This window comes from Myiozetetes cayanensis, unplaced genomic scaffold (genome assembly GCF_022539395.1).
Source record: "Myiozetetes cayanensis isolate MyiCay16 unplaced genomic scaffold, myiCay2020 scf2-11, whole genome shotgun sequence".
Taxonomy (NCBI): domain Eukaryota; kingdom Metazoa; phylum Chordata; class Aves; order Passeriformes; family Tyrannidae; genus Myiozetetes; species Myiozetetes cayanensis.
This window is the reverse complement of record NW_026087411.1, coordinates 56,315,716-56,330,753: the sequence shown is the minus strand read 5'-3', so window position 1 is coordinate 56,330,753 and position 15,038 is coordinate 56,315,716. Positions and strand designations below refer to the sequence as shown.

Genomic DNA, 15,038 nt, shown 5'->3' with positions numbered 1-15,038 from the left:
CTCAGCTGTGATAACTCCCCTCCAGGAAGGCATTGCACCTTCACACTGAGCCTGAGGGATCATCTCTGCTAATGGGTCACAATGGACAGGCGTAATAGGCAACTGCAAAGGACCTAGACCATTAAAGATTCCAAAAATCTCCCGACTTACAGAGTTAAATCACTCGTTGTGAAACTCCCCACCCTGGGGGAGGTGCTGGGCTATTCTCACCTGAATATGAGCATATATAAACTTCGTGTTTGGGGACTTAGGGTACCACTCGTTAGATCCAGAGGAGGACCAGAACTCCAACAGGACTGCGACTGCCACTCTCAACAAGACTGCAATCCTTACTTCAACAGAACTGTGACCATCATCTGAACCAACAGGTTTCCTTTCCTTTTATTTTGCACCCAGTGGGGCCATGTGGTGCTCAGCACAGAGGATTGACAAACACCGTTCTGTTCTTGTCCCAGGGTGCTGGGTTATACATCTGTCTCTGGGGGTTAAAACAAGTTTTCTCTGTCTCACTGTATTTATTGTAATCTTTTTAGTAAACTGTAACTCTGACTTGTAATCTCTCTTGAGTTGGGTTCATTTCTCACGCTGATTTACTTTTAAACCAACACACCTTGGGAAATACCAACCAGCATACAATTACACAACTGCTCATGCCAAAATCAAGCACCATGTACCCCGCTCACTGTCTCCCACAGCAACTTGAAAAAGTAAGTTTTGTTCCTTAGTTAGAAACTTTCAAAAACTTTACCTGAAAAATGTTGTCTGCGTGACACAGTACTAAGAAGTTAAGAAAAAGTGAAGGTTAACAAATAATAAATGGACAGTAGTGACATTTGGAATTGCCCCTAAAGCCCCAAGAGTTTTTACAAAATCTGAAAACATGGGTGTGTTCCAATTAAAGAATGACACAATCTGCCCTGAAATACAATAGTCTCCAAACTAAAGTAAGGTATCAAGTTCACGTAACAGTCACCTTATAATTATGTTGCTGCAGGATTCAGCAACCTGTAGGGAAACAACTGCACCAATATCTGTACCACAGCACCTCCAGATAATGTCTTTGGCTGGCCATGGGTGTGTGGATCTCTGACATAATCAAATACCAACAGATTGGGAAAACAGTTTTTAAGATTATATTTGTGTGTTCAGCATCTTCTTATAAGAAGTCCTCAATAAAGCCAAATGAAAGGATAGCCTTCACATTGCTAATTGGTTGAACTTTCAAAATTCATAATGTGAATACCAACCTAAAATTTTATTACCACTGGTTTGATTAAAAGTTTCAGATACACAAATATCCTTGTTACTAACCATACAAGATCTAGCAGCCCAAACCTCACAACATGCCATAGTCAGTCAACATTAACAACTGAATAGTTGTGGGTTTTTGGGTCATTAGTGAAATGCATCTAGCAGTTTAAATGATGCTACCATGAAAAATGTGCCTAGACACCAAACATCTTCAGAAAGCACTCGTGAGCACATTGTGTTTTTTAGTATTGTATGTTTTAGTATTGTGGACACGGTTTCAATAAAGAAGTATGTGGGGGCATTACATAAACAACAGGCATCACCATCTTCTTCATCAAAATGTAATCCACAAGAGATTAAACAATGGAGATTCTCTACCCTCCCACTTTCAGTCTGCCATTTCTGCCTCCATTTGCTGCCAGACAGGGAAGGAGTAGAACCCTGTCTTTTTCTGCAAGATCCCCACTGCAGACACCTACACTTTTTCCTATTTAAAAAATAACTAGTTATTCTCTGACGTGTCTGGAGACCTTCAGAAAACCAACCAAACAGAAAAGTTGTAACACAACAAGGGGTTTAACATACACTATTTAAAATGAAAGATACCATTTTTAGCCACAAAAATGTCTCCTTTGGTATCCTTCGTTTCCCCACTAAGCACAAAATATAAATGTCATAAAAGTTTAGATTTTACTGGAAGAGTTGAAGTTGAAAAAGTTAAAGAAGTGTAAATATAAAACTTGAGACAGTTGATGCTAGTTTTAAATTTGTTTCTTAGAGCACTTTCACTATTTGTATCTGAAAACCTTTGAAAGTGTCCAGCTATGGCACCATCACCTCTACTTCAGCTCTGAAGAGATCAAAGGTTGTGTAACTTGGCATCATATCTTACAAGTAACTTGCTTCCAGTGGTGAACTCTCACTTGAAGACAACTAAAATGCAAGCATGCATCCACAATTTAGATCAGCACCACTTACATTCAGAAGCTCTTCCAAAAATAAATTGGTAGTTTTAGTGTATCATCCCACTAATGGGAGATACACTGCAACTTGAGAGATTTCCAACACTTGAGTGGAAACTATAGACACCACACAAATAAATACAGAGACAACTATGCAGACCCTAAAAATAAATTTCTGTGCAGAAATACCATGGGTTTTCCAACCCAGACAATATGCTGAATAAGTTTCATTCCTGAAACTTTCCAGTAGCTGTTAAGATGACAGTAGTTAACTTCAATTCCAATTCACCCAAGTTAGACACAAGCACCGCCTAACAGGATTCCTGCTTTGCCATCATGCAAGGAATTGTCTAAGCTGATGCATGCCAAAACTCACTTCACGTCCTTGTTTTTCAACCATGGCTGGTTTGAAGAACACAGTTGAAACTACAGCCATTAAGTAGGCTGTAAAGTATCTGACACATCCCACAGCGTCTACTGTTCTGTACAGAGCACACACCCTGCTCCAGGAATGAATAAATTAAAACACTGTATTCATATAAGGCTTTGAAAATACTTCTTTTTATGTCAGGGTAATTAGCATCCTGCTCCTCTTTAAATTAATTATAAACCTATCAGGAAAAGGCTAGCATCACACCCAGGGAAAAAATCTGTGCTCACCTTCAGCCACTGGACATAAAAGAGTGCCTTTTTCTCTGATGCTATAAATTATTAACCCCAACATTGCTACCAGCATCTGCTTAGGGACCTGCTCACACCCACCAAAGAGCAGCCCACTATTCCTGGCCTAGTCAATAGCATGTTTGTGGAAAGTACCTGACAAAAAAAAGATGACCAGGTCAGTTAAAAGCTGAGGCTGAGAACAACCATGAGGGATCATTCAGTTAGAAGAGGTGCCAAACCTACTTTGGTGATGCTACTCACAAGTTTAATTAGCCCTCCCTGGAACACATCATGAAACTGCACAGAAGTGGTTTTATAAACCTCTATCGATACCTTAAGCAAAGACAAATGTGCTCTGCAGCACTTGTGTTTAAAACTTCACTGTTCTTAAACTGTTTGTCAAACACCTAAAGGACAATGGACAAACAAAGGACAGAACTGAACCAGAGGAGGAAAAGTCTCAAATCAGAAATCAGACAGACGGGATGAGACCTTTGGGATGAGTAGCACATCGCCATGGACACCTCACAGCGCGGCTAGTTGAGCATTCCCACAGAAAATGCATCACAGTCAGATAATTTGCCTTTCAACCACAGCATGTACAAGTTTTATCTCTTCTCCAGAAGCCTAGTCTTCAGCAACACCAGTTCATGCTCAGCTGGCAGGAATCAGCCCTCACCGGTAACCTAGTTGGTTGCCAGTACACTGAGATACAATTTCCAAACAAAAGCCAGGAGCTGCAGCCTAACAGCCACAAGCGGTGCTTTGGGGAATACAGCCTTTAAATTAGTAATAGTTAGGCCACAGACTGCCCGGCTGAGCACAGAAGACACAGGGAGGCTGATTAAGTACTCTTCTGCTGTGACTGGAGAGGTGGTGTCGTGGGGTTTCGTATTTATTCTCTTTCAATGACTCCAAGTCAAAACTGGTCAGCTTACAAGTCAGGTGCTGTTTCTGTAACTGCTGTAGTGGCAGGCACTGCTTGCAATCCAAAATTCAAGCTGTGCCTTTCCAATCATGCATCATGCCCATAATCCACACCCCATGCTGCACTGTATTACAGCACCAATTGAGACGTAATTGCGATGAGCCACTTAAAGCATTTTTCTGATTAAAAAAAAACAACACAAGAAAACAACCCCTCTCCCCAACTTCTGCTTAGGCATAAGAATGTGACCATTATTGACTGTTTTGCACTGTGTATGCCTAGAATAGATCAGATCCAATCTATCTGTCAACCGCTTATTAGTAATTTCTTAACTGTGCAACCCTCATGTCTCCTTTTGTGCTTTCCAATACAGTTTGAAAAAATGTTTTTTAGGGATGTTTTTTGAAACAATATGTTAATTAAAACAAAGGCTCTGACTCCCTCTCTCTCTTTTTTTTTTTTTTTTTAACTAGCCAATCTCTCTCAATCTCAGCTCTTCCAAGATATGTAGGAAATGCAAGCAAAATGCCATCTGTTGCAGGGACTAAGCTTTTAACACTAAAATACTCATTTTAGAAAAGTCAAGCAGGAAGATATAATCAGCTGACAAGTTCTCTAAAAGTTCTCTAAAATATTGCAGATTCCAGGTTCACTCCTGCCCTTCTTCTCACATAACTAGGCATATCTCTATTTGATCTGCCGTTAACTCACTGCTTCCTTTCTATGAAAGCAAAGAGCTGCCCTTGGGTCTTCCTCTTACTAAACCTGTTGCCCCTTTGGCTTAAAAATTCTGACACGGGTCTTTGGTCTGTCTTCCTAAAGAGAACTGAAGGAGAAGGGAGAGCAAAGAAACTCAAGGTAGACATTGGGTGGGTTTTTTTAAGTCTTGTTTTTTAAGTCTTAAGTAAGCTTCCTTTGCACGTATCATATAATTTGCCCCTGCTGCAGGTACCCGCCTGTGTGACAGCGGCTGCTCAGAGGCAGGAGATGGTCACCCCACAGCCTCACTGAAGGAGATGCTCTACAGACCGTGATAATGTCAGTCTGGAGGTGACTGGACAGAAGTCACTCTTTGTCTACTGCAGCCTACACCTGCTGCCCGACAGAACTGCTGTGCATCTGCTAAAAGTGGCTGCTGCCTCCACACAGCACAAAAATAAAAGAAAAAAAAAGAAGTTAAGAGCATATTCCTAAAGTCTCACTTTCAGGAAGAGCATCGCTAAACATCCTGCTAGATTATATGATGCCAGATAAATGCAGCAGCTGGACCAGTACTGTTTGTTTTTGCTGTAGGTATTTTACACCAGTTAACCCCCCTGTGTCAAGGTTTTTATTTTTCACTCCAAGAAATCCAGTTCTGTTAAAGACTTACCACTTGGAGCAAAAATGCATAAAATACAAAAAATCAGCAAGTTTTGTATGCCTTTTGACTCTTCCAGCCTTGCTCCTGTGAGAAATGATTCCGGCCAGCACTGGTGCACCCATTGGCACAGCAGGCAGACAAAGGCAGATGCCACGTGCCAGCAGGGCTGCCTTCTGCAAATTACCAAACAAATTCAGTACCAACTTGCACAGCAGCACTTTCACAAATATGCAGTCACCATGCAAGGCACAATGGTTTCTACTCAAATCCCTCGCACTTTTAAATACAGTAATTTAGATGGGGAAAAAACCCACAGATTCGTGGTAAAAATCAAATCTCATCGACAAGCTCCAGGCACCCTATCATTCTGAGATTTGTTCTCTGAAGACACCATTCTCCCAGTTCATTTTCTCTTTTCCACCACTAAGTAGCCTTCACTCCACTCCACTGTCTCCCATATGGTTAACATGAATGTGACAATTAATATGCAATTAATAAAATGGTGCGATCAACTGCTTTTGTTCACAGCAGCAGCTGGCCTGCATGTTAGAGTATAATTAGACAAATTAAGACGTACCGCTTTTGTTTGTGGATGGACTGACAGCATCGCTCATGCTTAAATGTCACTAAGCCTATTGGCATTTAGGATTATTTTAAATGTGTCTTTTTTAAACTAACACTACAAAGTATGAATAAACCATATTTATATGCTGCCAGCTGCAGTGCTAGCAAAGTGTAAGTTTGCTTTACCTCCAAGATGTTTGCTCAAGCCAACTGAGAGGTAAGGAGAGAAGTGATGTATTTCAGAGAATGAGCACCTTTTACTTCAAATATCACAGCCCACAGTATGGAGCAAGTGGCTCTGGATGGGTGATGAAAGCAGAGCTGATCTACAATTATGTCCAAGCAAAGGTTTGAAAGTCTTGAGGATCAAGCAAGATGTGCATTTATCAATGACTTTTCATGAGATTAGGGCAGGGAAACAATAAAGGGCTAAAACTCTGTAGTAATCTATCAGACTTTTAATACCATTTCCTTTAAAAGGCCTTAGTTTGGCCTATGCAAGAGCCGTACAGAAGAAATGTGGTTTCAGGGACAGTCCTGAGCTATTTAGGTGGTAAGAGTAGGAGCAAAAAACCCACACCATGGCAGAGCAGAGGGCCAAAGATCACAGCACCAGCTCCAAGCACCAGCAAAACTACACAATCCAGATGTCCAAGTGGGCAGAGCTGTTGGAGTAGGTGGCAGTGATGCTCTGCGAGCCTAGTCCCACCAGACCTCTCCACAGGAGCTGCCATCCAGGAACCAGATCCCTTCGCCTCTGTGGGGTCCCCTAGTAGACACCCACATCCCCATCACCAGTTGGTACACCGCACAGCCCATAATGTTCCTTCTGAGCATATAAAGGTTCTCAAACCCACCACATAAATGGCAAGATACGGTTTTATTCATCACATTACCACCTACCACAGGCTCTGCAGAAGCAGCAGTGAAAGTTATCTACATTCAAATTGGGGCAGCACATGCCATACACAAAGCATCCAACATAATACTTCATAAATCAAAGTATTTGCAAGGCAACATGACATCACACCTTCCCAAGGGGTCATTACTGAAGCTCCTGGCTTCCCACTAGTGTGAGAGAAAAAAAACAGAGAAAGGGACACTCTGTGAGGAGCGGTTGGCACAGGAAAAATAAGGTAGTGTCGAGGAAGCCTTTGAAAATTTTCAGATTTAGTAGCAGTTAAGAAGAAGAGACAAGTAACCAGGAGGATTTCAGCTGTAAGAGCACTGCAAGTGTGCCAAGCATCACAGAAGCCCTCTACCACCACAGTCCAGCACGGACAGGCACACAGCCCTATTCAGGAGACAAGTGGAAGTCACCAATCTGCAGAATCCTGGAAAATGGGCTCCAGAAGGGATGACACGAATATCTGCCTTGTTAATTGGAAAATTTGCTTCTCTACTCCTCCAGCAAAGGAGAATACACTGCAGCTATGAAACCTGGTTACCTTTTATCACTTCATCTCAAAGTGCTGGCCTGAAGGAGGATGGGATGCAGTAAGAAGCATAGTATTGCAAAATGGATTTTGCTAATGCTGCATAATCCGTTTCTGATTGCTAGTATGACTCCATTAGCCAGGCTGATAAAGGCCTCCCTTAAAACGTTTGTGCCTCTTCCGTGAAGTTTCACATTCTCCTCACCACGTTTTAGTTTTAATCTGGTATGAGTCCAATTTTCTTACAGCACTCAAGACCACTTCTTGGCTTCACTGCAGTAGATAAAGCAACTCCCAGTAAAATCTGTAAACATACTGTATCCAACATCCACAAACCCCAGAAGTTTTAATCAAATTAAGCACTGAAGAACCTATTCAGTCTACCATTAACCACTATCATCAGCCACAGGCCTTCCAACCTTACTTGTTTCACATGGTGATTTGCACTTACGTTGCTCCACCTCCTTAATTACAGCAGATACTCCCTTGCCCAAATCCCAAAAAACACTACACAAAAGATGTCTCTGAGCCCTCTATTTTTTAGAGACTCCTCCAGACGCACTTAAGTGACGTTAATGAGCTCCATACCAAAACCTCACCACCTCTTCCCTGTGCTCCTGGATGCCCCACATGGCTCCATGTCTGCTCACAGGCAGAGAGAAATGTGTGAAACATCCACCGCCAGCACCTCCTTGCAACAGCGAGCCCAAGTTCACACCTATCAGTGAGGAGTCAGGCTAGCAAACTGGGAACTCAGCAAGGCCTTCATTCTCATGTTTCTGACTCGCTTCAGTGTTTTACAACACTAATCTCTTTTTACCCAGTATATTACAAGTTCTTCTTCATCCCTCCCTTCATCCGCATCGCTCTCGCATCTGAAAGGGCTTATGAGATGTATGGCAACAGCACAGGAGACCAAACGGTGGACCTCCATGGCCTGTCCATAAAAAGACAGGCAGAGAGGCTTGTTTTCCATGGCAAATGCACACAATGCTCAGCAAAATCAGTCAAAAATGCAAGACACATACAGAAAAACACAACAGAAGAGTTATTTATCCAAGACCTGAAGTAATTTTGTGCAAATGGAGAAGTTCCTTTACTTTGTAAGATTACAGTGGCTTGTTTTAACCAAATGAGCAAAACTTCCAAGAAAGCTCAGCCATAAGACAAGACTCCGTTAAGTACACATAAGGGGGGGGGGAATACCCCCATTTTTAGGCATGCAATAAAAATTATATCCAATTTACTTTTTCTTCTCAAAACAAACCAATTCCTGGCTTTATCTGATGCAATCCGATATGTCAGCTGTTATGGTACAAGCTGGATGCAGCAGATAAAACTGGGAATAAGGGTGGCCAGTCACTTACATGAGGCTCTGTAAGTAGCAGTCCCAGCCATTCACTGCACAGACTGAGCCCTTGTGTCACTTAGGGCATGGGAGGCCACAAAGGCTTGCTCAGTGTTCTGCATGGCCCAGAATTTGCAGAGATGGAAAGCAATTCAGCCTTTGTTTCACACTGCTAAATGAGAAGGCAAAGAATGAATCCTCCCAAGTTGCAAGGATTCTGTCTTTTTAATATAACATCCTTTAATTTGGACATTTAAATCTCATAGCTATCAGAAGAGAAACCTGGAAAAAAGCCATGGCAAATAGTGGATAATAAAATACCCAACTTAGTTCACAACATCCTATTAATTTATAAATAGATCTAGTTACCCTTATTTCAAATTTTGTGTGTTTTCACAAAACAAATATCACACAGAAAGGTCTCAGCTTACAGATAAGACAGAGCTGTTGTCCTTAGAAAGAGTAATGAATGAAGAAGAAAGCATTCTTTCATGGAGCTAGCAGGCAACAAAACACAGAGAAAAAAATCCCAATAACTGAAGCTACTGTTTAATGAACATTAAAAGTAATCTCATACTGCCATTGGCTCACTCACACATCTGTCTGTAAAAGAAAGAAAAAACTTCCAAAATCCTTACCAAAACTTTACCATCACAAAAAGCCAGTAAGAGCATACCACATCTTTAAACTTTGTGAATTTGATGAAATATGAAGCAGCAATGGGAACCGTAAGAGGCAGGCAATGCTCTGACCAGGAGGTGACAGTCTCCCACGGCAGCAGTCACTGCCAAGAGCCTCAGCTTCCCGTTCAGCAGGCATTTAAATCAAACCAAACCAAGCCCTTCACAGTTCTTCCCAACTTAGTGGAGTATCTCAGTTTAACTTTGCTACAGAAAAGACTGCAGGAAAATCAGCTACCGAACAGTCAGCACCGCTGGAGTTTGTCTGCAATTGGGAATGAACCCACACCATCGTAATACTGTTTTTCTGGTGGGAAGACAGGTTGTTATAGGATGCACTCCTGCATTCTGGCTGATTTCAATCCTACATTGTCTATTTGCACTCAATCTGGTAGCAAAGAACAGCAGAAGAACATCGCAAATGCTGGAAAGAGGCTGAGCTGGTAACACAGAACCTTCACTTCACAATATCGCTAATTTAAGAGTTTTATCAGAATAGACTCTACAGCTTAAAAACCCTCAAACCCTAACATGATCACCTGATTATTACAGCTGCTACATCACACTACAAGTATTTTGATTATTGATTTTTGGTGGCAGGAGCGCCAGGGACCACTGCTGCAGACTACTGAGATCCCCTCAGCAAGGTTATCCCCACGATCCATGAGGAAGTTCAAATAATTTGACTGTATTATGTTTTCAAACAACCCTACACTACCAGGAGCGTTTTCTATAGAGTATATCAGCATTGTGAAACTTCTCCAAGCGCAGTTCTCATGATGCTGGATAAGGACCCGAAGGGAGGCCTTTATCAACAGAGATAAAACCCAGCCAATAATCCCCTGCTGTGCTCTGCAGTTATCTCTTGACCTGGTCCCAAAAGCACTTCCACTCTTAAACACTTTTGTTCCTTAAAATAAACATTAACAGAATTTAAAGCAACACAGCTTCCCTATCTCAAAGAGAAATAGTACCTGTCCCACCAATAACACTTTTAACTGATGGCTTAATTACACTGCAATTCTCTTGTTTCTGTGGACAGGGAATTAGTAAGAAGGGAGCCAATGAGGCAGAGCTAGTGTCCCACATACACACACTTGCATTTGGTGGGACACCAGCACTGAAGCACTAGAGGTTCTCCTGGGAAAAATCAGGGTAGAAAGCAGGCTAAGTGATTTCTGTTATTCACTGTTTCACTGAAACTCCAATGGTTTGGAATTCCAAAAGAATAAATAAAATGCATGGGGGTCATACCAGATATTGGTGAAACTCAAGACAAAGGATACAGCAATAAACTTGGTCTGAAACACGAAAATGTATCGCTAGGGACTGGAAATTGCATAAAAAGTGAATGCAACTGGATAGGGAGGGGAGACATTCCCACTGCATATGTAGGAACTACCTCATAGCAATCAGAAAGGCAGAAAGTTTCCCACCTATTTCCATAATATGCATCCAGAGATCATTAAGTCCTCATCTAGGAAAAAAATGGACAGTGCCTTGAAGTGACTCAGATATTTAAACACAAAAATAACTAATAAAAAATCCCTGTGTTTCAGTTTCCAAACTTTTTAAATGCAAAGAAGCAAGATCATCAGCATATATGAATGTACCATCTCTTCCTAATACTTAGTAACATAAATATTCTTTAAAGTACTGCTCTGTTCTCCATTCATCTGCATCTACTCATCTTCTGAAAAGTTTTGTAATTTCAATTCAGGTGCATTTTAGAGAGGAGATATTTTCCCTACAGACATTACAAAGAGAAAAAAGAGGTAGGCTGCAGTGAGGGAGCAGAGATTTCTGAGACCTTACCCATCCTCCTCAGTCCCATTTCCATGCTCCAGAGAAGTAAGTTCAGAGGGAGAGGCTGCTCACAATGCTCTGAGCAACACCTCCGAGGGCACTACAGGAACCAGCTCTGGAAGTCAATGTCACAACTTTGTAGGAATGAACTTACCTGTCACCCAGTAAAAGAGGTAAAATCACATCCCCACACCCCAGGTTCTCTGGGGCAAGAAGGGCCATGCCCTCCTCTCTAAAAGCATCCCTGGAGATGCTCCCTAGTCCCCCACCTCTTCAGGGCTTCCCCAGGTCTGACAGTACAGAGAGTATACAATTTTACATAAAAGAAGCATTTTCATTTTCCCCTCTGAATGAACCGGAATTGACCCTGTACTCTAAAATACAAAAATTCAGCAGATGATAGGGATTTTCTTTCCATGTATTATAAAAAATTACTTCCTCTTGAAAAAGGCCTGAAACAACTATGTAGTAAATCACACTCCTCCCACAGGAGTACACACTAAACGAAGCTTGCTTAACACTGAATGGAGAATATGGTAATGCAAAAAAAAAGAATACAGGTGGTTTCATTAATCAGTGTAAGAATCGTGTGGCGAGATGGGGCTTTTTCAATTCCTGGTAATAACTAACCATTGTCCGATGATCAGTGTGAGACTAATGAGGAAAAGAAAAATCAATACGTGTAAATATACTCCTGTACTTTTTTTTTTTCTTTTTTTTTATTAAACGACCTGGCACAAGATAGCCAGCCAGCTGGCTTTTGTGGGAAAAGCTTTCTTTGTCTTGTGATATTTCTCCCCCATCACCCTCAAATACAGTTTTCTGAGCAACCATTCCACAAACAGCTGGGTGCCTTTGCTTAGGTGGTCAGAAAAAAAGGGAAGACAAGCAATAAGGCTAAAAACAAAACAGCTGAACATTGCCATTGTCTGTCCTCTTCTCTGCCTATTTCCCATCTGTATTCACCAGTGAAACTTGAAACTCTTCATATTAAATAGAAGAGTCATCATAATTCATGAATTCTTTCTTCTTGCATTGAGAGAGAAAATAATCTTAGTCCAAAGGTTATTCAAAAGCATACTGTTTTTTTTTTTAACCAAGTACTCATCAACTGCATTAAGTACCTTTTGAGTTCTGTTAGACCTTTTTCTTATTATTCCTGGCCTTTTCATCCACTGATTGTTCCTATGGCTTTCAATCAGAGTGCTACATCAACAGCTCCACTCATCTAAAACAATCATTTTGCTGAAAAGGAGCATTATTGAACTGAAAGCGAGTGCTCAAGACCTCTCAAAAACAGGCATACCACATGCACAAAGACAGTGTCATCCTGTATCAACTTAGCAGCCCCATCAGATACGATATTTGCATACACTGTCCTGAAGTGGAGTACATTGCTTTCATAAGAAAATTGTTTCCAGTGCCTTCATCCTCCAAAAGCGAAATACGAGTATTTTCCTTGTTTATGTTTGGTTTACTTATTTATTTCCTCGATAACGGCAACACAATACAAAATGACCAAAATAGCTAAGGAATAAGAGCTATCTTACTTGGCCAGAAGGAGTTGTCGTCTTTGCTCAGTAACTTTTTCTTGAGGCGCCCAGGCAGCTTGGTGTGAGTGTTTCCCATTTTGCTGGAATACAGCGGGATAAGTTCCTCCTCCTCCTCATCGTTGCAGCTGGGCTGCCACTTGCTCCTGCCGAGGCACCCGACCATGGGGTCGGCGGGCAGGCAGTGCACATAGGCGATCATTGTGAGATGCTGCTCTCAAGGATGTCCCTGCTGTCCCCAATGGCTAGTTCGGAGCAGAAGGGAGTGGCCTGCTTATATCCCTTGAACGGATGCATTCAAAAGGCTGGAGGAAGAGATTTTCTCCTCCTCTGCACTTAGGCAAGCTAAGCTATTTGGATATCCCCAAAACTGTTTGGAATAGGATTCTGTCAGTCCTTAAAAGAGAACGAAAAAAAAAAACAAAACCAAGCACCTAGTTAAGCAGCTCACTACAGCCGCTGGCTTCCTTGTCCCAGCCCTCCCACCAGCCCCCAGCTCACAGCCATAAGCAGGAAAATATGGGCTGCAGAGAGCTGGGAAACCCAGTTACCTGCCACAGACCTCAGACTACTCCCTTTCTGCTTCCTCTCCAGTCTGTGGCTTCTCTTAAGCCTTATCCCCGATTATTTACCACTCTCTTAACAACAGGTACTACGGTCACACACAGATGGCCATATCCAAGAAGCTTATTTAAAGCTAAGTTACTATAATTGTGTGACACTGGCAGCTACAGAACCACAACTGGGCAGGAACCTGCCAAGATCCAGAACTTTTACCTTCATCTAGAATGCAAAAGCAGGAAAAAAACATACAGATTAAAGAAAAAAAGAGCAAAGTGTCATCATTTTGGTACTTAGATTTTATTAAGGAAACTCCCTTTGGAAGTGAGAATGATAATGATTGTCACCAAAACAGGATGCTATCTTCCAGGTTAGACTACAGCTAGATTGATGTGGAATACAAAGCATAAGCAGTTATCAGCTCGCACTCAGTACTTCATAAATGCATAAATCCTCACAATGCCTCTAGAGGGTAGCTATTATTCCTACTTAAAGATGAAGACATAGTCTCAAAGGGATTTAGTAACCTGCCTACAGAGTGGAAAAGCCAGGATTAGAGATGAGGTATTCTCAGTTCTTCAGCCTCATCCTCAAGTCACTAGTCCATGGCACCTCTCCCTAATCCTGCACTACTAAGCAAGTTTCCATGCTGGTAAAAGTGTCAACCCTAATCTCCCATCCCCTATACTATTTTTCTCTGGGATCCAGGAAGCATGCCCTTCCTGGGCTTCTCAACTGGCTGCAACAGCACAGTCAGACTGAGAGAGCAAGGAAAATGTCAGATAAAGAGAGCACTCTGCATAAACTGCTGCCTTCAGCAGCTTTATGTTGGTTTAAAGATTACATGGGAAAATATTTGTTTTTAAAAATGGGAAGATATCAAAACCCTGAGTAAAGTACAACAAAGAACAGTTCTTAGTCTGCTTCCTTAACCATTCTTTATAAATACTTTGGTTGCAGCCCATATCCTTCATGAAAGCATTTGCTCTCTATATAGGAGCACAACAGCATCACGTAAGTGTTTACACATATTAGAAAAGGCTTTATGTGCTATTTGTTGATAGCTACAATAAACTTTTGGACAGAAAAAACCCCCAAACCACTGCTAAACATCAACAACACAAAAGATCAGATCAGATGCACATCTCCTCTTTCTCCCTGACACACACATACGCATCTCCTGCTTGCCTGGGTGCTGCTGCCGCCTGCACTGGCAGCTGCAGCCTGGGAGGGGGGTGTACACATCAGCTGCCCACAGGCACTGCACCAGCATGGCATCAGCCTTCAAACACACAAAACACAGAGCACTATCCAGCATAAACCGTCTACAACACTGACTCAGTAATGCTTAGTAAGGCAAAGTGTTGAAGGTTTGCAAGAAAGTGGCTAGTTTGTTGGTTTGTTTTGGTTTGGGTTTTTTTGCTGTGTTTGGGGTTTTTTTGTTCTTTTTTTTTTAAACATCCTGTTACTTTGCACAGCAATCTGAGCAAGTAATTTTCATCATAAAGTGTTTCATACCCATCTTGCATGCTTGAATCTCAGCAAATAGATGAAAACAGGTTTTTTAATGAACTGTGTCAGGTAGTTTCAGTAAATGGGATGAAACAAGCCCTGCCCACAATTATAAGTTTCTTGACAACAATCTCAAGTATCTGCAAAAATATGTATGGAAAAGGGAAATGTGCCAACAGCATGGGCAACAGTTGTTGGTACCACTGGCTAGTCCATATATATAGCAGAAACTCACCAGTGTACACTGAATGCTGGCAAACAGGCTTTTGAGGCAAATACAAATGTACAAAGCCAAGTACATTTACTTATCAGACAATGAGAAAGACAAACTGTGATTAACACCAGCAGAGCTCAACTCACTCATCAACCACGCTCATATTCTTGCATCTGCCAGAATAAATGAGTGTCTAGACA

At 41.7% G+C, this 15,038-nt stretch overlaps 1 protein-coding gene across 10 annotated transcripts in view; it reads right to left on the bottom strand.

Annotated features, from left to right (window-relative positions):
• The window catches only part of NHSL1 (NHS like 1), a 181,293-nt gene that overhangs the window by 63,411 nt on the left and 102,844 nt on the right, over positions 1 to 15,038 (bottom strand). Inside the window, exon 1 of one of the 10 annotated variants that reach the window (XM_050315070.1) lies at positions 12,552 to 12,652. The exons of the other annotated variants lie outside the window; for them this stretch is intronic. Within the exon in view, the coding sequence (XP_050171027.1) occupies positions 12,552 to 12,630 (79 nt within the window). The 5' untranslated portion in view covers positions 12,631 to 12,652. Of the gene's footprint in view, positions 1 to 12,551; positions 12,653 to 15,038 lie in introns of those variants that run through there. 10 annotated transcript variants of the gene reach the window in all.